At 46.3% G+C, this 22,168-nt stretch overlaps 2 protein-coding genes across 5 annotated transcripts; one reads left to right on the forward strand and one right to left on the reverse strand.

The window, feature by feature from the left end:
* The first annotated feature begins 307 nt into the window (after positions 1–307).
* Positions 308–17,972, forward strand: GGCX (gamma-glutamyl carboxylase). 2 transcript variants are annotated; one of them, XM_074332270.2, is made up of 15 exons: positions 308–463; positions 953–1,123; positions 2,245–2,403; positions 3,366–3,531; positions 5,159–5,237; positions 5,685–5,791; positions 6,634–6,797; positions 7,147–7,412; positions 7,560–7,691; positions 8,070–8,221; positions 8,652–8,821; positions 9,034–9,164; positions 9,417–9,564; positions 9,732–9,927; positions 17,365–17,972. In XM_074332270.2, exons 1-15 carry the CDS (start codon positions 427–429, stop codon positions 17,525–17,527), a joined length of 2,241 nt encoding a protein of 746 aa, XP_074188371.1. In that variant the 5' UTR covers positions 308–426; the 3' UTR covers positions 17,528–17,972. The 2 variants fall into 2 exon arrangements, with proteins under 2 accessions (XP_074188371.1, XP_019570089.2); XM_019714530.3 differs by lacking the exon at positions 17,365–17,972 and adding an exon at positions 10,355–12,903.
* Positions 13,430–20,520, reverse strand: MAT2A (methionine adenosyltransferase 2A). 3 transcript variants are annotated; one of them, XM_088796061.1, is made up of 10 exons: positions 20,281–20,520; positions 18,049–18,126; positions 17,829–17,951; positions 17,020–17,132; positions 16,789–16,932; positions 16,396–16,614; positions 15,992–16,174; positions 15,714–15,847; positions 14,987–15,042; positions 13,430–13,950 (listed from the first exon to the last, which is right to left on the reverse strand). In XM_088796061.1, the coding sequence occupies exons 1-10, from the start codon at positions 20,369–20,371 to the stop codon at positions 13,850–13,852; spliced, it is 1,242 nt and encodes a 413-aa protein (XP_088652187.1). In that variant the 5' UTR covers positions 20,372–20,520; the 3' UTR covers positions 13,430–13,849. The 3 variants fall into 3 exon arrangements, with proteins under 3 accessions (XP_088652187.1, XP_019570099.1, XP_074188372.1); XM_019714540.3 differs by having other exon boundaries at positions 13,430–15,042; positions 20,281–20,514; XM_074332271.2 differs by lacking the exon at positions 20,281–20,520 and adding an exon at positions 19,432–19,991 and having other exon boundaries at positions 13,430–15,042.
* Between the last annotated feature and the right edge of the window lie 1,648 nt (positions 20,521–22,168).

The following is a 22,168-nucleotide window of genomic DNA, read 5'->3' on the forward strand; positions in this document are numbered from 1 at the left end:
CACTACCACCTGGAGAAGCCTAATGGGGGCGGGGAGAGACCCAGGGAAGTTGCGGGAACTCGGAGCCTTCTCAGGGGTGAAAGCGCGGAGGGGCCTCGGGAAGCCTCAAGATCGATAGGGCACTCGTGGCACAGAGGAGGGAGGGCTGGGGATACCCTCGCTCCCCTCCTGCCACCAGGTGAGGCCAGGGCTGGTAAGGACCCCCCTTGGCGCCCGCGCCGACCCAAGGGCCCCCGTTCCGCCCTTTGCCTCCAAGCAGAGCGCCGGTCGCCGCCGGCTAAGGCCCTTCGCGACAGTCGCGGCGCTTTCCGGCCGGCCGCTCCACGCTGATGTGTCGGGGAGGCGGAGCTTAGGGAACGGCCCCTGGCGACGCGAGTTCCTCGGACGCTGCCGCTGTGGCTGACTGACATCTGCGGAGCCGTGGCGATGTCTGCCGGGTCCGCGCGCGCCCCGCCGCGCTCTGGTAGGGTCAGAGCCCAGCCCTGCGTCGGAGAGAGCGCGAGTGGGACAGAGGGAGGGGGAGGGAGGGAGGGAGGGGGGAGGGAGGGAGGGAGGGGGAGAGGGAGGGAGAGAGAGAGAGAGGTGGGGGGGAGGGGCGCTGGTCTCAGTGGGGCGGGGGCGGGAGGGCTGCGCTCTGGGACCTGGGGAAGGGAGCCTCCGTGTGAAGGGACTTGTAGAGAGAGGGTGCAGTCTGCGGCTTTGGGGTGATGATGACATTCGATTAGCCATTGGGGGCTGTAGTGTGAGAGGTGGTGGGGCATTGGCATGTTCTGGAGGAGGGGCTGCTCTGCAGGGATGTTTGTGGTAGTCAGAGTTCAGTGGGAGAACTCAGGTAGGCAAAAGCCCTGGGGGTGTTGGGGCTGTGATTTCTGTGATTTAGGGAGGAGCCTATTTTAAAGCACCTCCACTTTCACACCCACGTACACACACTTTCTCCATGTATTGGTTGCAGATAAAGTACAGAAAGACAAGGCTGGACATACCTCAGGGCCTGGTAAGGCCAGCCACATGAGAAAACTCTTGGGTTTTGAGTGGACAGATGTGTCCAGCTGGGGAAGGCTGGTGACTCTGCTGAACCGACCCACGGATCCGGCAAGCCTGGCTGTCTTCCGTTTTCTCTTTGGTAATTCCAATTTCTGGGAGGGGCCAGTGTGGTTGGGTGGGAGAATGACAACCATCCCATGTCCATTTCTTAGTTACTTAGCGGACTTACCTACCCCCTTTTTCTCAGAGCTGAAAATACGGATATCCCGGAGTTTAGGATCAAACCCAGCTTTGTCTCCTCTGATTAGGGTTTGGAGACCAGAAATGCTTTGATCTGAGGTTGTAGGAAATATAGAGGCAGAGGAATAGGGACCCATTTGGTTGTGTCATGAAATTGCCCAGTAACTGTGCTAAGGACTAGACTTCAGGGAAATGGCAGGGGTGACATTTTGGCTGTGACTCCCTAATCCAGAGCTTCCTAACTCATAGGCCATAGTATGTGTGCTTGAAATGGGTTACAAAAGTGCTGAAATATTAATCCCCTTAGCCCAGTGGTTCACAACTGGGGGCATTTTTGCTTCCCAGGGGGGACATTTGACAATGTCTGTAGACATTTTTGTTTGTCGTAACTGGTTGGGAAGGGGACTAGGTGGCTACTAGCATCTACATAGGGCCCAGAGATGCTGCTGAATGACCTCTGATGCACAGGATAGCATCTCCCAGCAAATAATTAACCAGCTCCAAATGTGAATAGTCCTGAGGTTGTGAAACCCTGACTTAACTGGAACTGGCTTCCTGATCTGAGTAGCCCCTTTTGTTTACCCCAGGGTATTGGTCAAATACTGCTGTTTTCTAGGTGTGCCAAGAAGAGGAAAAGGTTGAGAAGCACCACCCTAGAGCACTTTCTGTAGCCCAGTAGGACAGACCTCTATAAACATAACCATCAAAACCTGAACAGCTTTTATAGCATTTTGTATGCCTCTCTCATTCAATCCTCTCTGTAACCCTGTAAAATATTATGAGCCTCCTTTTACAAATAGGAAATTGGCTCACTGAGGTGCAGTGGCTGATCACATAACTGGCATAATGCCTAGCACAGCGTCGGCACTCAGTAATTATTGTTGAATGAATGAATAAACGGTAGAGCCAGGGTCAGGAAAGAAGTCTGACTGTGGAGCTGGTGCACTTGACTGTATTCGAATGTATTTCACTGCTTCCTTTGCCAAGGGCTCATGGCCCCCTCCCCGATTGTCTTCTCAGGATTGTTGATGGTGCTGGACATTCCCCAGGAACGGGGGCTCAGCTCCCTGGACCGAAGATACCTGGATGGGCTGGAGGTGTGCCGCTTTCCTTTGCTGGATGCCCTGCAGCCACTGCCACTTGACTGGATGTACCTTGTCTATACCATCATGTTTCTGGGTGAGGCACACTGTGGGAGAGAAATGGGGATATTGATTGGTCTACCTAAAACACAGAAATACAAAGCGTGCTGGCGAATGAGCAAGGTCTTAGGTTCTTTTTTTTTTTTTTTTTTTTAGATTTTATTGGGGGAAGGGGAACAGGACTTTATTGGGGAGCAATGGTCAAATTGTTGTCCTTTCAGTCTTAGTTGTGGAGGGTTCTATTCAGCTTCAAGTTGTTGTTCTTTGAGTCTTAGTTGTGGAGGGCGCAGCTCAGCTCCAGGTCCAGTTGCCGTTGCTAGTTGCAGGGGGCACAGCCCACCATCCCTTGCGGGAGTCGAACCGGCAACCTTGTGGTTGAGAGGACAGGCTCCAACCAACTGAGCCATTCGGGAGCTCAGCGGCAGCTCAGCTCAAGGTGCCATGTTCAATTTTAGTTGCAGGGGGCGCTGCCCACCATCCCTTGCGGGACTCGAGGAATTGAACTGGCAACCTTGTGGTTGAGAGCCCGCGCTCCAACCAACAACTGAGCCATCCGGGAGGCAGCTCAGCTCAAGGTGCCGTGTTCAATCTTAGTTGCAGGGGGCAGAGCCCACCATCCCTTGCGGGACTCGAGGAATTGAACTGGCAACCTTGTGGTTGAGAGCCCACTGGCCCATGTGGGAATCGAACCGGCAGCCTTCGGAGTTAGGAGCACGGAGCTCTAACCGCTTGAGCCACCGGGCCGGCCCCCGGTCTTAGGTTCTTTATTTCACTTCTGCTATGACTGCTAATTTCATCCTTCTGACCTGTGTGTCATCTGAGCTATGATTCCATAGCTCTTTTTAAAAATATTAAAATAACATTTAATTTTCATGTAGTTTTACCTGATTATAAAATGTCTGATGATTTTTCTTAATCCCACCCACAGCCTGTCCCAGAGGATCTGGGCCTGTGGTGACCCTCTGACTTCTTAATCCTCTCCCCCACAAATCCCCCTAGGGGCACTGGGCATGATGCTGGGCCTGTGCTACCGGATAAGCTGTGTGTTATTTCTGCTGCCATACTGGTATGTGTTTCTCCTGGACAAGACATCGTGGAACAACCACTCCTATCTATATGGTTTGTTGGCCTTTCAGCTGACATTCATGGATGCAAACCACTACTGGTATGAGTCTAGGGGAAAAGAGGGGAGGGGTTGGCAGGGTCACGTTGGTTACCTGTCCTAGAATTTGCCCCAGGAAGCACATGTTCAACCATGCTTTGCGAAGTGTGGTTACAAGGTCACATTTTGATTTGAATGGATTTGGGAGGGGGAAGGGTCAGCGAGGTTGGGGCACTTGGGATGACAAAAAGCAAAATGGCTCCATTTGCTCCCCTTCACTCTTTCCATATCTCCCCAGGTACCTTGATCTATCTACTTCCTGTAATCCTCTTAGAGAGAAGAAGAGAAGACTAAAGCCAGACATAGCTGTTTTCAGATACTTCAAGGGTGGTCATGTGGAAGAGGGAGCAGACTTTCTCTGTGTGAACCCAGAGGGGCAGAGCTAGAGCCAAGAGTAGAAGTTGCTGTGAGGCAGAGTCATGTCAGAAGGCCAGGGCCCACCAGGGCTGCTCAGCAGTGCTGTCCTGGGAGGATGGTGCCCTCCCCCACCTCTGGCTTAGGTGACAATCTTTCACGGGAGGTGGAGAAGGGATGTGGAGACAGGGTGGCAGGGCAGATGATATTTAAGGATTTGTCCCATTATTAAGTGAGCAAGTACGAGATCTCAGTAAGATGGGTATAGGAAAAAAATCTTAAGCATTGAATTTGTTATTGATTTATCAGTCATTAATTAAGTTTCATTCGTTAATACACACATCCACATACCCCTTTTGTAAACCTTTAAACTCACTCAGAATGGCTAGCTCTGATCATGTAGGATTAAGAGGCAGTTTTGACAGAATACCCCTGAAAAGTTTTATGACTTTTACACAATTGAAAAAAATACCTATTACTTACTGAGGGCTTTCCACATGCCAGGCACTATACTAAACACTTTCAATTTTTTCTCATTACAGCCCCATGAGGTCCATAGTGCTGTTCCCATTTTATAGATGAAGACACTAAGGGTTAGAGAAGTAAAGGATTTGCCAAGGTCACATAGCAGACAAGAGGCACAAGTGAGAATCCAGGTCTCCTTAACTGCAGATTCCAGGGCTCTGGACAGTGGAATCTGCCCCTTTCCCAACTTCTCGGCTCATTCATTGTCTTCTTGAAAACCTGCTTTGCTTCTGCCTCTCCAAAATACATCTAGTCTTAGTAGCCTGGGTTTATCAGTTCTCCCCTAATGTTGTTAGTAGGTACCTGCTGGCACTAGATCCCAGCTTCCAGGTCTATGAAATGTCTGTTTGTTTCTGATATTGAAAAAAAAATTTTTTAATGCAGTGTATATTTCCATATACCTTAAGCTTTTCAAACACTTCCTCAAATTCATTCTTTTTTCAAATTCAGTCATATTCTAGCATTGTAGTTTTTTCCCTGATTTGTTCCATTAGGACAAATTAATTTGCTAATTAATGGTAAACACTGAACTTTTTGTTGTTATAACTCACTAGTGAAATTTCTGTTACGAGTTAAAATAATCAGGGTTATAATTTGCTCATATAATTCTAAACAGTCTCAGAATAGCCCAGGAGGACCAGAGAGGATATGGGAGATGGCCTGGAATGGATAGATAATGACATTTCAAAAGAAAGGTGGAGCTGTAACTGGACTAAGAAGCTCTCCTCAGTGCTTACCTCCTTCGGTGTAGGTCTGTGGACGGCCTGCTGAATGCCCAGAAGCGGAATGCCCATGTGCCCCTTTGGAACTATGCTGTGCTACGCGGCCAGGTACAGGATTTTAGGAAAGAGGGAGGTGTTGTTTGACAGCCGTTGTCAGCATGGCCGTCCCACTGCCAGACTGTACTCTGCCTCCCTGGATCGTCTCTTTTTCCCTTTTGTTGGAAGGCTAGGCTGGCTTTGCCATTGTATCCAGTCCCCTGATCTCTGGGTTCTGTCACCTTGTCATGGAATGAGTAGAGCTTCATCCCTGCCAGATTAGAATCCTCATGAGAGAGAGAATAACGTCTATGCTTCATGACTTTCCTTGGCGTCTAATACCGTGCCTGGCATTGGTAGGATGTCAATAGATGTTGTTGGATGAGTATCTGAGATGAGTGAATAGAAGAATGGATCTAATCTTCCTTGGGCCCTGAACTGAGATGAGAGTTCTTTTATTTTTGACTGTAGAAAACGAGTCTTTTTGTGTGAACATTTGTTTTGTATCTGTGTTTGCAGATCTTCATTGTGTACTTCATTGCGGGTGTGAAAAAGCTGGATGCAGACTGGGTGGGAGGCTATTCCATGGAGAACCTGTCCCGGCACTGGCTCTTCAGCCCCTTTAAGTGAGTGGCAGTCAGGGCAGAGGCCTCACTGGGGCGCAGGGACAGAATGGGTGACTCACCTCTGTCAGCTCTGCAGTAATGTTTGCTGTTTCTTCTTTGCCTGAATTTGCAATATGCTTTCCTCTGTGCACTCATCTCCCTATTCAGCAGAGGGCAGAATGGATGTATTAAAAGATCTAGGCCTAGCTGCCCCTGTGAGACTTATGGTACGGGCGGGAACAAAGGGAAAGGAAATTAAAAAAAGAGGAAAGCCAGAACTAGGTGACTTGGTGAATGAATCAGTGCCCCCAGCAGTTGCCATGGGTGGTGCCTGTGTCCTTGACTTGCCACCCCAGCCTCTTGCCGGATTCTTCAGCCGGTGCACTGACCAGACCAAACCAGTATTACAACTCTTTACAAAGCGGAGGTTCGCCTCTCTGATTTCTCTCTTCCTCCCATTTCTTCTTTCCCCTTGTTTTACTTGGGTTTTTTTCCTCTTCCCTGTTACTTCCCAGTTCCTACAGTTTGACTTCATTATCATGTTAGCCAAGCAGTCACCTCTTAAAGTTTCTTCTCATGGATAACCTTCATGAGGAACCTGCCTGCCACAGCACACACAATTCTCGATCCAATTTGCCCTTGCTTATTACATAGGCTATGCTGACAACAGTTGGACACCCAAAGTGTGTGGAAGTGGAAAGGGGTTAGAAACCTCTACCAGGGTGTCTTTGTGCAGTTCTCCCTACCTGCTGGTGTAGATCCTTTGGCAAGGATAGGGTAGCAGAGATGCGTTCGCTGTGGACGTGCTGTGAGCTGGGTTCTCCAGTGGGCTGGGGCCTGACCTGTGTCCCTGGTGTCCGCAGACTAGTGCTGTCTGAGGAGATGACTAGCCTCCTGGTGGTGCACTGGTGCGGACTGGTGCTTGACCTCTCAGCCGGCTTCCTGCTCTTCTTCGATGCGTCAAGATCCATTGGCCTCCTTTTTGTGTCCTACTTCCACTGCATGAATTCCCAGCTTTTCAGCATTGGTCAGTGCCTGTAGTCTGGTAGTGAATAGGAAACCACAGGTTTGCATGGAGGGACTAGCCAGAAACTTCGTTTGGGAGTGGGAAGTGGTGATGGGAATAGGAGCTAAACTGAGCCAGATGCAGTAACTGTGAAATGGAAATGCACTGGGAGGGGAGGATGGGGGCTTCGGGGCTCAGCTAGCATGTTGCATAGTAAGGAATCTCTGGGAAGTGAGTACCCTTTAGTTAAGAACTTCTTTCATAAGTGGAATACCTGGGAGAAGCTTCCTAAGGGAAGGGAGTTAAGAGGGTTACCCACTTTTCCCCCAACCTAACTCATGAAATGCGTATTTTCTCCGTGTTTTTCTAGGTATGTTCCCCTATGTCATGCTGGCCAGCAGCCCTCTCTTCTGCTCCCCTGAGTGGCCTCGGAAGCTGGTATCTCACTGCCCCAAAAGGCTGCAAGAACTGCTGCCCCTCAGGGCTGCCCCTCAGCCCAGTGCTTCCTGCTTGTATAAGAGGAGCCGGGCCAAAGGTGGCCAGAAGCCAGGGCTGCGCCATCGGCTAGGTGCGGCCTTCACCCTGCTTTACCTCCTAGAGCAGCTCTTCCTGCCCTATTCCCATTTCCTCACCCAGGTACGTATAGGCTGGGGGTTAGCTTGGAAAGTGGCAGAGGTGACAGCAGTAGGAAAAGAATGGGGCTGGTTTTGTTGCCCCTTCTCGGTAGAGGATGGGATTAGCGTGAGAACCCCTGAGCTGATTTCCTCTGCCCTGCCTTCTCAGGGCTATAACAATTGGACCAATGGGCTGTATGGCTATTCCTGGGATATGATGGTGCACTCCCGCTCCCACCAGCACGTGAAGATCACCTACCGCGATGGCCATACTGGCGAGCTGGGCTACCTTAACCCTGGGGTGAGATATCTGAGGCTGACGATTTATTGTTCTTCAGAGCTCTTTGAGTTTTGGGGTCTGGTTTGGTCCTAAAGACAATTCTAAAATAAAACAAATTTGGGTCACTCTGCCCTTTCTCAGGAGCCAGGTTGAACCTTCTTTTATGTGGGTTGAAATAGGGCATTGTCATTCACTTCCTTGAGTCGAGATTAGATTTAAATAAGGTAAGTACCACCACTAGCCCAGCAATAAAAAAAAATTCTTCCCCAAAGACAAGTTCATCTTTTTTCCTGGTGAAGACGGACAGCAGGCGGGGATCTCTTTGTGCCACTGGTATTGCATGAGTCATTCAGGAGGTCGCTGACAATGAGGTGGGACTAATACAGGGGTTTGGGACAGGTGTTCACACAGAGCCGGCGATGGAAGGATCACGCAGACATGTTGAAGCAATATGCCACTTGCCTGAGCCGCCTGCTTCCCAAGTACAATGTCACTGAGCCCCAGATCTACTTTGATATTTGGGTCTCCATCAATGACCGCTTCCAGCAGAGGTGGGCAAGGGGAGCAGAGAAGGGGGAAAATGAAGTCTAGCTCCTTTTGCCAAGACGAATAGCCCCTGCTCCCCAGTGTTGTCTTGCTTGAAAGGCTGTGTCCTCTGGTGCATGACCCTGCTTACCTGGTTGTGGGCATAGCTAATTGCTTCCGGCAGGGGGCACCATCATCCAGAAGAAAAGGTAATGACATGTTCTAGAAACTTAACACACTTCTCAGGTGGCCACTAATCCTCATTCTTCCTGGTGCTCCAGAATCTCTTTCCCCTCTCTTTCTGCCCCAGACTGGTAATAATATGCTGACATAGGCCATTTTTTCTACCTGGAAACCCTGTTCCCTCTATCTGGGAACAGTGATAAATAAAAAACAGAACTGGAAATTCTGCTGGGTGGCAGTGGCCTCCTTAGAACATGGGTTTTCTTTCCTAAGGCTTTTCGACCCTCATGTGGACATTGTGCAGGCTGCCTGGTCCCCCTTCCAGCGTACACCTTGGCTGCAGCCACTGCTGATGGACCTGTCTCCCTGGAGGGCCAAGTTACAGGAAATCAAGAGCAGCCTGGACAACCACACGGAGGTGGTCTTCATTGCAGATTTCCCTGGTATGGAAGAAAGCACGGGAGGCTTTGCTGTCTTTCCTCCTGGCTTCCTTGGCCCGGGATGTGGCATGTGGTGGTGGTGGGGGCGGGGACACTCCTGGTGGGAGGAATGTTTTTAAAACCTGAGGGGTGTGGTGGTGAAGGTGTGATGTTTCTGTTCCTGCTGGGAGCAACTTCCGCATGGCATGGGTCGGGGAACTTTGTTGCCCCGTCAGGGCTGCACCTGGAGAATTTTGTGAGTGAAGACCTGGGCAACACTAGCATCCAGCTGCTGCAGGGGGAGGTGACTGTGGAGCTGGTGGCAGAACAGAAGAACCAGACTCTTCAGGAGGGAGAAAAAATGCAGGTATTTTGCTAGAATTAAAAGTGGCAGAAAAGTTTAGATGAGTGGAGTTCCTTTATTATAGACTCGTGGGGGCTCAAAAAACGAGGTCCTCTGGGGCTGTGAATAGCCTCATCCAGGATTCTAGAGGTCAGTTCCTTTGGAATCCAAAACCCAAGAAGAAAGATGCCTGGGGGGTGGGTAGTGTAGAGAGCCCATAGGCTGCCTAGGGAAAGTTTGAAGAGTGAAATATATCCACTTCTCCCCACTTGTCAGTTGCCTGCTGGTGAGTACCATAAGGTGTACACAGTATCACCCCGCCCTTCCTGCTACATGTACATCTATGTCAACACTACAGAGGTTGCACTGGAGCAAGACCTGGCATATCTGCAAGAATTAAAAGAGAAGGTGGAGAATGGAAGTGGTGAGTGTGTGAAGATTTGGGTGGAGATACTCCCTGGTTACAGGAAGTCAGGGTTGTGAATGAAGATCTAGCCATTAAAGAGTGAATTTGAAACCTCTAGCTGGTGAAAGAGGAGTTCTAAGAATGATCTCTTTTGGTGATTCCTCTTTTTGCTCTTTACCCGGCAGAAACGGGGCCTCTACCACCAGAGCTGCAACCGCTGCTGGAAGGGGAAGTAAAAGGGGGCCCTGAGCCAACCCCTCTGGTTCAGACCTTTCTTAAACGGCAGCAAAGGCTCCAGGAGATTGAACGCAGACGAAATACCCCTTTCCATGAAAGATTCTTCCGCTTCTTGCTGCGAAAGCTCTACATCTTTCGCCGCAGGTAAGTTTTACCCCCAACAGTACTTGTCATTGTCATCAGATGTTTGCAAGCTGGGTAACTTTTCTCTGGTGAGGATTAACAGTAGGGACTCTCTCTCAGAACAGACAATCTAGGGCTAAGTATCTCTTCTCCGTTCTCCCCTTCGATTTAATGGATGGTAAATAACCTGTGTCTATGGCCTGCTGTCTTTCTCTGCTTCAGTTTATCTCCACCCTTGTGTGTTATTCCCACTTCACCCTGGAATCCTCTACCAGACTGTATAAGGAGTGGCTTGCCCTTCCAGCTGGGATGTGGGTGTCACTGGGGGGAGATTCTCATTTATGCCTGTGTGAGAGGAGGTAGGACCAGGTACCCCCTAAGGGCTTTGGCAGACATTCCTATGTTGAAACAGGAGTTTGGACTGGGTGGCCTTTTTCCTCTTTTTCAGCTTCCTGATGACTTGTATCTCACTTCGAAATCTGGCATTAGGCCGCCCTTCCCTGGAGCAGCTGGCGCAAGAGGTGACTTATGCAAACTTGCGACCCTTTGAGCCAGTTGGAGAGTCAAGTCCTTCAAACACAGATTCTTCAAATCCTAATCCTGAACCAAATTCCGGCCCTGTCCACTCAGAGTTCTGAGGTGGGCCAGATGTTAGGTACAGATGTGGGAGCAGCCAGTCACAGGACCATTACCTGTGCAGGGGAAAATTTAAAATATTACAGACTTATTTTTTACATTTTTCTTCCTTATCCATAGCTCTTGTAAATTCAGAGATCGTAGTTTAGAGGAGCCAAAGAAGTAAAATAAGGATAAGATTTATCAGTCCAAGGTTGAGGGGCTAAGAGGAGGTTAAAAGCAATTGAAATTGTCCTTCTAGGATAAAGGGGGAAGAGTAAGGTTTAAATTGACTGGCTCCTTGGGGAGAGACTTAACTGTACCATGATGGAAACGGTAGCTCACTGTTCCCAAGTGCTCGCTATATGCCAGGCACTCTGTAAGGCACTGCCTACATAGGACATTTAGTCCTTAATGGTCATAGTCCTACTTTACAGTTGGAGAAACTGAGGCTGAGAGTAACAATTTGCTCGAAGACAAACCTAGTCAGGGATAGATCGATGGTTTGAACTCAAGTCTGACTTAAGGTTCTGTGTCCTGCCTCTTGTAATTTTCAGAACCACCGACAATAACTCTGAAATAATGTAGCTTAAAACTTGTCTTAATTATGATTAGGATGGTGGTCAGGTTTCTGAATACACGCAAATTTTCACTACAATTCTGGTTCCCTTTTTCTATTATCTATACAGCCATTGTTTTTCACTAGGCAGTTATGACTAATTATGTTCATTTCATGGTTTCCAGTGATGCTGCTTAGATTTCTTTCCTGTGCCCTAGACCGCTGTTTCCCCATCTTTTTGCTCCAAAAGATGCATTAGAGATGATGTCCGGCTAGGTCTTATTTTCAGGGAAACAGGGTACCTCCACCTGGCTATCCGTTTTCAAATTGTCCTGAACAGAACTTACCTTCATCCCAAACTCAAGACCTACATCTCCTTTATCAGTGAATGGCGACTATTTTTGATGGAGCCATCTGAGTCATCAGCCTTGACTCTTTTCCTCACATTTAAAGTCCCATAAATTCGACCTCATATTTCTTAAATCTATTAATCTCTACTACCTGTTCTTTCCGCCTTTATATTATAATCTAGTTAGGGAGACCAGAGCAGGGCTACCATGTTGTGCAGATTGGGCCTGAATGACACCCCACTGAAGTCAAGTGGGGCCTGGCAGTAAGTCCCTGATTCATACAGGCATGGTATGGGTTGGCGATGGCTGTGCCACAGGGTATCCTTGAGAAATTTGTGAAAAATGGTGTGGGGTTAAACACTGGTTTGCACATCTCACAGCGACATACCTTAGCACTATGTCCTTTGCTAGTAAGTTCAGCTATCTTGTTTCCCTACCCACTACCCTCCGTTTACTTGCCTGGCAAGAAAAGTAGCTCTTCACTTTAGGAGGGGACTCTTGCGAAAGTACTTTTTAATATAGGCAGTGTTGCTGCTTTTCTGAAACTTTTGGTGTCCCACCTCTGTTGATTCCTTTTCCCAATGAAAATGTTGGGAGAGGGATGGAGAAGGTATTCATCTTAATACTGCTAAGACCTGTTCAATGGAGTTTATCTGGGTTCAGATTACAGGAGGCAGCAGGCCCTGTGCAACTGTGGCTATTGTGGAAATGGGTAGTGTTTTCTATCTTTAATATTCCTTTTATGCCCAGCATTTGGATCTTTTGTCCCTGACGTTACCCTTTCAAACTTTGTAGAAAGGCAAGTATGGTAATTTTCCATAACACACTTCATACTTTCAACTATTTATAACCACTCATCCCCTGCTGTTTCATGCCTTTGCTCCACCACCTTCCTGTCTCTAAAATTCTTTTCTCCCCTAGCTGGACAGACAAGCACCTCTCCTTGGTCTACAAACTTGAGGGCAGGGATCTTCCTAGCAGATACTGAACCTAACCTTAAGGCCAGTTTCTTCTCCGGTACGGGCATCCACTCATCCTCAATCCCATTTGGCTAACATGGTTATACTTGTCTGTAGGCAGCATTGCATTGGTGTCTAAAAGCTTTTTGAAACATTCTGGAGCTTTTCAATATTATGAAAATTGAAGTGCAAGTTTCTGAGCAAGTAAGCAGAGCTCCATTGATACTCGCAAGATTTAACTTCGCCTCCTATAACAGATCTCTAAATTTTTAAGCCTCCAGGCAAACTCGTGTAAGCAAGCATTCCTTGGGTCTCACATTTACAGGTCAAAGTAAAAAGTTGAACACTTGCTTTCATACATGCTGGCGCCTTATACCACCTGGCTTGTCTATACTTTAGCGTTTATGCTCAAGAAAGGGTGGTTCAAGCTGTGTGTAGCTGACAAACTTTCTACAAACTGCCTTCAGAAACTTGTCTCCTGTTACTTTGTTTAAATAAATTTAATTTTAGGTTATTGTATCTTATTGATTGGAAGCTAGCCCCTCACTGTTTAAAAACACTTTCAAGCAATGTGTACTTAACATGGAAATTTACATTTTACAAAAGACCAGTTAGTACCACCTATTTTTGCTACGAAAGGAATCCAATGAGGCCTTTTGTGTTTATGAAGAAAGCTGTTACACTACTCATTTATGAAAGGTTTCAGATAGTGGGGGAATCCTGTCCTCTATTGGTGGTTTCTGTGACCTTAACCGTAAGAGTTTAAAACATTTTTGGCTGTACAAGAGGCTGCTGGCAATAGGAAACATGAAATTTTAACCATTGCAATGGCCAAAAAAGGCTATGCTTGACAAACCAAAATCAAGTCTTGCACTTTCTTCTTAGTGCTAGGAATAAGATTTATAAACCTATTAAATGCCTGTAGTCAGGGTTGAAGTGAATTCTCTGAACCATGGGTAGAATTACAATTATTCAGGGTTAAGGAATATGTTCTTAGATCATGTTCCTACCAAAACACTTTGAAAGAACAATGGACACAGTTCGGGTAGAACCTAGCATTTTATTTAGATCTTCATTAAACTGTTGGAATTGAGAACCAGACATACGTAATAAACCTCCAAAAATAGATCCTGAAAGGCACTTTCTGCTTAGGGCAAGCAGTCATGGAATAAGCATGTAAACAAGCTGGCTTCTCTGTACCACACCAGCCAAGTCAGCTTTCTCCATGGCCAGCTGCACCAGCTCTGCCCTCCCTTGTTAACACCAGCCAGACCCCCTGTAGGTCTAACCCAAGGTTTTTCTGTAGGACACCTTGGCCTACCTGGGAATGCTGGAAACATGTTAAAGGAATCATGGTGTTGAGGGAAAAAAAAATCTTTTAAAAGCTGCCATCTGAGGTGATGGCTTCTCTGTACTTACGCCATACCCCAGAATACAATAAATAAGCAATTAGAAAATGTTCAAGTATGAAGGGATTTCCTCCTCCCCGCCAAAAGCACTGCAGTCTGAAGGAAGCTGGTTTCTCTGTAGCTACACCAGCTGTTCAGAAAGCTCATTGGACCTGGTTTTGAAAATAAAACAAAGTTAAAACCCTGGGAGGAGTTATTGTGCAGTGTGGAGTACTTAGTCTTTCTTATAAAGAAAAAAAAAGTTATCTGGTACCAAAGTGTGCAACCTACAGACCCTCAGGTACTGCCCTGTTAGTTTTCCATATGACATCACAAAGGTGCCAAGTGCCTGTTTTTCTAGAGCTAGGAGTTGGTGGTTTGGCTAGTGCTGAAACCATGCATAGGATTGGTTTACTAAATAAAAACCTTATTACGTACGTCCTCCAAAAGACAGCTGAGTAAGTGGAGAGATTTGATTTGGTGCTGTTTAAGAGCTGGCAATTAAGAGCATAAGCACCAGGGAGATGGTTTAATGGTAACTGCCTTTTCTTTTTTTAAATGTCAGGCTAGAGCTCCAGTTGGAACTTGCGTTACATGCAAGAAATGACTGAATAGGGAACACTCCCTGACAGAGAGCTACATAATTAGAAATGGATCAAGTTATAGGGAGGATAAGGGAAAGCTTCACATTCAGAATAGAGCTCGAGACATTACAAATTCATGCTGACAGGGCTGTGGCATTGCCAGACAGGCTATAATGGAACTACAAATACTTTACGTGCACATTACAAGGACATTTTTAGCATCTGGTGGGAAAGTCAATGCAATTAGAATTTTAGGGGTTTGGGTGATAGGGAACAAAGGTTCAATTTCAAAGCATTATTTACTACAGTGTTGTTGGTTTGTTTCTAGGCAGTTACATGGATCACCTATGCTCACTAAATTCATTATAATGGTGAACAAAACACCTAGGGACAGAATAGCAAGCCGAACTTACAGTCCCCCACACAAGCTAAAATTCATGTCATTGACTAGAGTGACTGCAACTGATCAGGAGCTGAAAGAGGACAGGAAAATTTAGGAAGAAGGGCCCTTTCCCTCAGAGCTTGAAGGCTTCTCTGTAGCCTACGCCAACAAGTCTGGGGGAAAAAGGCTAACACTTTCAATATTTAAGCTTTTTGGGCACTTCCCATGGGAAGCTGTCCCTACCAAAGTGGCCATAGGCTGCAGTCCTCTGATAAATTGGCTTCTTCAGATCCAGATCCCTGGAATATACAAGTCCATAACTTAATATGTAGCATTCAATTAAAATAAAGCAAAACAATCAGCAAGACTCATTTTCAAGACTTCTGGCAAATGAGTTCAGTTCTCTGGGGTATGCTAGGAAAAAAGTTTGTGGCAAAAATGTTTGTTACTTCCCTGGTGTCCAAACTCCTTGCACAGTCCTTATTAGTAACTATAGTTCTTGTTTTTCCGTCCCTGGCTCAACAGATACGAAAACTTGTCATTATTCTGAGAAATTTCAAGTGTCAAAAGCTCATTTGAGATCATGGAATACTTACCAAGGTCCATGCCCACATCCTACCATGGTTATTTTCTTTGTAACAGCCTTGAACATCCCACTTATCTGTACTAATTTCTTTTAAATAAACATTCTTAGGTACGATGAGCACAAAGCCCAGTATAAAATGTAGAAGACTTTCTAGGGTGGTTAAGTCTAAGCCATGGAGCACTATGCTTTTGGATTTTTCTTAGTTTAAGCCTTCACTGAAGGCAATTTAAAAGATAACACCAACACATTCTAGCAATTAAAATGTTTCCCCACTTGAGGAATCTTCCTTCACTTTCATCTTCTCAGATTAGAATATATGTCAAATATAGACACACACCCACACCCTCAATATTTTTCACTAGCAATAGGCTTTACCATCTTTACCTGACAATGACCCCAGGGCGGAGGTCAAAATTCTTCTTCACAATCTCTAATAGCTCTCTCTCACTCTTCTGAGAGGTGCCATAATGGAAAATGGAGATAGACAATGGATGAGAAACTCCAATAGCATAAGAGACCTAAAAGGATTAAAATGTCATTTAAGAGTCAGTCATCAAAAGACCCACACACTTGTGCAATACACTGGTATAAAAAATAATCAAGTAGATAACTAAATGCCCCTCCCCACATGCCTTTTAATCGTTATATAAAAGAGTATATACCTGAACAAGAACCCTTCTGCATAGACCTCCTTTAACAAGGGATTTTGCTACCCAACGAGCAGCATAAGCAGCAGAACGGTCCACCTTGGTATAATCTTTTCCTGAAAAGGCACCTCCTCCATGAGCTCCCCAACCGCCATAAGTATCCACAATGATTTTCCGACCAGTCAAACCAGCATCACCCTGAAATTACAGGATTTAAGTCACTTTATGCCTTATCCTTTCCAGTAAGTGGTTCTAGGTCAAGTTTGTTAAATGCCTATTCTGCATCACTCAGCAAATATCCTCAGAAGATTCACATGTAAAAAACCTAAAAAAGAGGTGGTGGTAGAAGCCAAATTTTTGCAAGTAAACATCACAAAAGCTCCAAAAATGTAAACTGAATTGACACTGTAAGGTCTTACCTGAGGCCCACCAATAACAAATCTGCCACTTGGCTGTAGATGATAGACTGTATCCTCATCAAGATACTTTGCAGGCACAACTGCTTTGATGACCTTCTCCTTTAGGGCATCCCTCATCTCATCAAGACAAACTTCTTCATCGTGCTGAACAGATATAACGATTGTGTGGACTCTGATGGGAAGCACAGCGCCTCGATCCTGCATATACTGCACAGTCACCTTGAAGGCAACATATGTCATTAAAACATGAATAACTTTGTTTTTGGTCCTCTTAAGTTACAATACAAAAGACAAATGCTATTCTGTTTTTAGTTAGTTAGCTTCAATCAAAGAACTTTTACTACTATTCCGGGCCAATATAATACATATAATAGCGTTATGGTCATCACTTACTTGAGTTTTAGAATCTGGGCGTAACCAAGGCAAAGTGCCATTGCGGCGTAGTTCAGCCAGTTTGGCATTGAGCTTGTGTGCTAAGACAATGGTTAAAGGCATACATTCCTCAGTTTCATCAGTGGCATAGCCAAACATCAAACCCTAAAAATGGAAAAGTCAACAATGTGATCAATCTAAGCCTCAGAATTTAATGTTAGAAGAGATGCAAACAGCCGTCTCCCAAGATACCTGATCTCCTGCACCAATGTCTTCCTCATTTCGGTCAAGATGAACACCTTGAGCAATATCTGGTGACTGTTGCTCCAAGGCTACTAGCACATTACAAGTCTTATAGTCAAACCCTGTAACAAAACAAGGTCTCATTATTTTTAAAAGGCCACAGTAATACCTTCTTACAACAATTATCTGGAATTCTAAATACAGTTGATCCAGGTACAACAAATTTGCCACTTGGCTAAAGATGATAAGTTGTATCCTCACCAAGACATTTTGCAGGTACAGTAGGGTTTGAACTGTGCGGGTCCACTTATACGTGGACTTTTCCAATATACACTTGGCCCTCTATATCCCCAGGTTTCACATCTACAGATTCAACCCATGCAGACTGGAAACAGAATTTTCAATCGGCGGATGTGGAGGAACGGCTAACTGTATGCATTATTCTACCCCCATCGGATTTTGGTATGAGAGAGGGGTCCCTGGAACCAATTCCTTGTGGATACCAAGGGATGAATGAATTTTGGGGGAGTCAAAAGTTATACATGGATTTTAAGTTGTGCAGGGGAGGGTGTCGGTCATCAGGTTGGTACCCCTAACCTCCATGTTGTTCCAGGGTCATCTATACTGCTAAAGAGATCAAACATTCCTAAAACTTAATACTTTTAGAGAATGGAATAGGGTTGAAACAAAAGGATAGTAAAACTATACAACTGGAGTTAATGATTAGAAGGAACATCCTAGACGATAGAGCTAAAAAGTGCTGAAGAAAATATCTGGAAAAATGAGGAGCTTAGAAAAGCCAACTCATTAAAACGCACCTTTGGAAGAATCATCATATCCAATGTGTTTAATGGTTTCACGAACCACTTTCTGGTAGTCAATAGCAGCTCTGGATGTAATTTCCCCAGCAAGAAGGATCATTCCAGTTTTAGCAACAGTTTCTAATAAAAGAGAAGTCCACACTCAAATGTCACATTTGTGAAGTCATTTTCCCGATGCTAACTCTTCATCAGTAGACAGGCAGTGTTCTGAACTTACCACACGCCACTTTGGCATCAGGGTCCTGCTGCAGGTGAGCATCAAGGACGGCATCACTGATCTGGTCGCAAATCTTATCTGGAAAAAAACAAGTCCTGGCTCAATGTCTTTACTGTTAATGTAAGTATGTCACGCCCCCTTCTGAATAACCACAGCTGTCAAGAACTTATGTAGAGCTTTCTTTTTAAAGTTGTAGTAAAACCCATATAACATAAAATTGATCAATTTAAACATTTTCAAGTGTACAATTCAGTGGCATTCCAAGTATGGAGATCTTAACCGCTATACCTAACTGCTACTTTACCAGAAACCATTTATCTGAATAAATGCTAGATGTAGTGTTGCTTGTTACTTGAAAACTTGACACCATGGCTTAATATAGCTGCACCACAAGCTCACCAATTCAGATAAGCCAGTAGAACCCCCAGCATTTTTAATACATTTAAACTCATTATGGCAAACGCACTTTACAACTGACATGGACTTCATTTCCATCTCCAAAGTATTCCAGACATTTTGAAAAATTAAATTCCCCGACAATGCAATTTCTATTGTTAAATAGAACAGCTACATTGAGATCAAGTGAAAGTAGAAATAAAGTGGTTTATCTTCAAATCCAAAAGCAAAGCTAGGAAACATTTAGCTTTAAGAGTATTGCTTTTCAAACAATAGTCCTTAAGTTTATCCCCAAAATTTGAAGTCTGTATTATAAGTCCAACCAACCAGAAAGTTAAACTGTTGTTTGTCTTGTTATCAATTTCTCCCTCATCCTGATGAACACCAATTAGAGCAAAGAAATCATGTCAATTAAAGAGTTAAACAATGAAAGCAAGGGTACTATGAACAAAAGGAATAAAATGGCCAACCGTTTGATTTTGTTATGAATAGTCCAGGAACAAGAAATGAACAGACTGGGAAATGCACAAAAGTATTCTGAATCCTTGTTCATTTTCTCCCGACTGGATTACTACCTATTAAAAATCAGAGGGGAACAAAAATAACCCTAATAGCATTTTCCTGAATTTTCTATAACCATGTACAACAATTAAAATGTACACTGCAGTCAAACCAAAGGCTCAAGACAATCTACAAACTGTTGTAAATGCCTGTCACTTAAACGATTAAGGTAATAAAAGATAGGTCGAATACACAACATTGGAAAAACAAAAACACTGAAAAACCCCACACCACACCAAAACACCTGACCTTTACTCATCAGGTCTCAGGGTTTGTCCTGTCCTATACTATTAGGTTGCTTGTGGGATTTCATTAAAAGCACAGAGAAATGAGAAATGGATCCTTAAGCCATCACACTAGGTAACTATGTCAATGTGACCAACCTAAGAAAGGGCAGAAGCAGTCCATCAAAATAATGATCTTTACCATGTGATGATTTCACGCTGAGATTGAAAGTTCCTTGAAATAGCTTCACTCGTTCACGTGTAAACTGATCCCCGTAATGGCGGACCATTGGACAAAGCCCGGAGAAGGAAACGTGAAGTAAAACCCTGCCTCCAACCATATGCACCAAAGACTTTAAAACGCAATGGCAGCTCATGCTTAATTCATGCTTCCCATCCTTTTCATCCACGGCCCAAATAAGGCATGTCTTCAACACACGCTATATTTAGTTGGAGGCTGTCACCTCGAAGGCGAGGCCATATACTGCCTAAAGGCAAGTCCGTATTCTTCGGTGAGTAGGAATGACCCAAACCAAGGAATTCAAGGAAGAGAAGGCGTCCAGAGGCAAGGGCCCCCTACTCCGCCAACCCGAGCGCTCCCCCAGCGGGACGGCTCCTGGGGCCAGATGCCACAAGCTGCAGACACGTGGTTGCGGCTGCAATGCGGGGCGCGCGCTCCGGAGGATCGGGCGCGAGCGCTCGGGGCGGGTCATCCACCCGAGGTTTTTCGGACCACAGGGCCAAGAGGAAAGTGTCCTCCCCGGGTAGAGCACCAGCTGCCGTGGCTCCCGCCCTTCTCCGTTTTCTGGAATCTTCCGCAAGTCGGGGCGCGCGGCCGGATGGGAGGAGAGGGGAGGGAGGGGGAGGGGAGCGGCGGCCACGCGCTCTGCGCCCGCGGCGCCACGAGGAAGGCGCGCAGTCGCCGCTCTTCCCACCGCCAGGCAAGCAAGGGCAACCAGCGTGGCACCACCACCAGCGGGAGCCGGTCAGGCGCAGCCTTGCCACACGCCCCGCCCTACCCCTCGCTCAGCGCCTGGGCCTGTCATCTCACCTGGGTGGCCTTCCCCTACAGACTCTGAAGTGAAGAGGAACGTGCCCTCCTCGATGAACGCCTCATGGAAGCCGTTGAGCTGCCCGTTCATGTTGGTGTTGGTGACAGCAGCGGTGAATGAAAGTGGCGTTGAAGAGGAAAGAACGGTGAGGCGACGACTGCGAAATGCACAAGCAGAAGACAACGTCCCACTTGACTCGGGCGGGCGGCGCGGAGCGAACGAGGCGGCAGGCAGCTCGGCCCACTATTTATACGCAGAGCCCGCGCGCTCCCGGCTCAGGCCCCGCCCCTCGGCGCCGCGCGCCTTTGCGTCACTCGCGCGGGGAAGAGGGGGCGGTGCACCGAGGGAAGCACAGGCTAAACCACTGTGCGAGGCACGGGGAGGGAGCTGAGGTAATGCCTCCCTCCAGTGAATATTTAGCTATCGTAAGCATCCATATAACAAGGGGTAAGTGGAAACCGGAGTCTACGGGGTCGCTGTACCCTTCCATGTTTGATGTGGGAGGAAAAGCGACAGGGCTATGAGGCTGTTCCCCTGTGCTGTGACATGGCACCTCCCTTCCGACCGTTGGCGGGGTTATCTGGCCGCGAGGTCGCGTCCCCCAGCGGTGGCAGCGGGAATCGTGAGGGTTTTGTCCTCTGGCTCTTAGCGTGGGTCTTTCCGGCCGCCCCGCCGTTGGATGCCCGGGTGACAGGGAGCCGGTGGCCTTCAGCCATGTGAAAGTGGCCATCTTGGCTGGTCAGCGTACTGTTCTTCGCACCGCTTTATTCATACCCGCCCTGCGCGCTGCTGGCGATCTGAAATCCTGAGGGGGGGCACCTAATTGTTAGTAATTTCTTGGTGAAAGCCTCCGGTGAAAATGGCGGAAAAGCAGAATAATGAGAGTTCTGTCATTTAAAGGATTGCTGTCCTCCTTGCACCCCCAGTGCTCAAGTTTCTGAAAGAGGCCCTTCCCTTTGTTGACCTTTCAGCTGCGACCTTTTCTTCATTCAAGAAAGGGAGCCTCTCGCATGGCTGACCTTGCACTTGCTGACTTTTCCTATGTTTTTGAAGGAAGAACAATCAATGTTTAGGTGTCATTTCAATTTTCTGTTCAAGCGACTGTTGAATATTTTTCTTGGGGAGGGACCCTGTTTAGCCCTTATATATGACTAAGGAGGTCTCTCGACGAGATGAAATGGTCCGTTTCCTGAAGCTTTCACTTTAAAATATCTACCTACGTTTGTCCCAGTTTTGCCCATTAAAGGAATTGTAGGGACAGAAGAAAAAGAAAAAAACTTGAGCCAACAAGGAGTAGGGAGTCAGGAACCGATTTCATGGAGTCCCCGTTTGGAAGGAGCCCACAAGTGGAAAGGAGATCGTGTAGGGGCTGCGGTCTCCGCGCAGGTTTAGCAGGGGCTGCTGTCGTGATGGCCCTGAGTGCATTAACATCGGGTTTAATGATGTTATTAGGCAACGGCCTGCTGCTAGGATAGGATGCACGTTACCCTGGGGGCGTGAATGAGAGAGACCCCAGTAGCAGCTTCTTGCTGGTTATCCTCAGAGAATTAGGTACATTCTGAAGAACAATCCTCTCAGCGGTATGCGGGAAGAAAGGTACTGGGAGTTTGGAAACAATGGAAGCACTTGGGCTGTGCTAGGGGCTTTGACAATGAAAGTGAAGAAAAGGGCTTTTCTCTAGACTTCATGACCATATCCATGGTCACTCAAAGCAGGCAATATAAAAAAAGAATACATATGTTATTTTTATTTGTTGGCTTTTATTTTTCAAACTAATTTCATGGAAAACTGTTTAAGACTCATAAATTTTTTTGTTTCAATGTATTTCACCTTTTTTTTTGCAAAATGCCAATTTATTAACTCAATGAATAATAAATTGCCAACTGG

Source organism: Rhinolophus sinicus, chromosome 2 (assembly GCF_057876585.1).
Source record: "Rhinolophus sinicus isolate RSI-liver-muscle chromosome 2, RSI-T2T, whole genome shotgun sequence".
Classification (NCBI taxonomy): domain Eukaryota; kingdom Metazoa; phylum Chordata; class Mammalia; order Chiroptera; family Rhinolophidae; genus Rhinolophus; species Rhinolophus sinicus.

What these genes read in the sequence shown, in the direction of transcription:
- GGCX (XM_019714530.3), top strand. Translation starts at nt 427, where the DNA reads ATGTCTGCCGGGTCCGCGCGCGCCCCGCCGCGCTCTG. An exon ending in CTATACCATCATGTTTCTGG is followed by an intron (nt 2,404 to 3,365) that starts GTGAGGCACACT and finishes AAATCCCCCTAG; the next exon opens with GGGCACTGGGCATGATGCTG. An exon ending in TGGGCTACCTTAACCCTGGG is followed by an intron (nt 7,692 to 8,069) that starts GTGAGATATCTG and finishes GGTTTGGGACAG; the next exon opens with GTGTTCACACAGAGCCGGCG.
- MAT2A (XM_074332271.2), bottom strand. Translation starts at nt 19,606, where the DNA reads ATGAGCTGCCATTGCGTTTTAAAGTCTTTGGTGCATATGGTTGGAGGC. An exon ending in TTGTTATTGGTGGGCCTCAG is followed by an intron (nt 16,175 to 16,395) that starts GTAAGACCTTAC and finishes CTGTAATTTCAG; the next exon opens with GGTGATGCTGGTTTGACTGG. An exon ending in GCAGAAGGGTTCTTGTTCAG is followed by an intron (nt 15,848 to 15,991) that starts GTATATACTCTT and finishes TAATCCTTTTAG; the next exon opens with GTCTCTTATGCTATTGGAGT.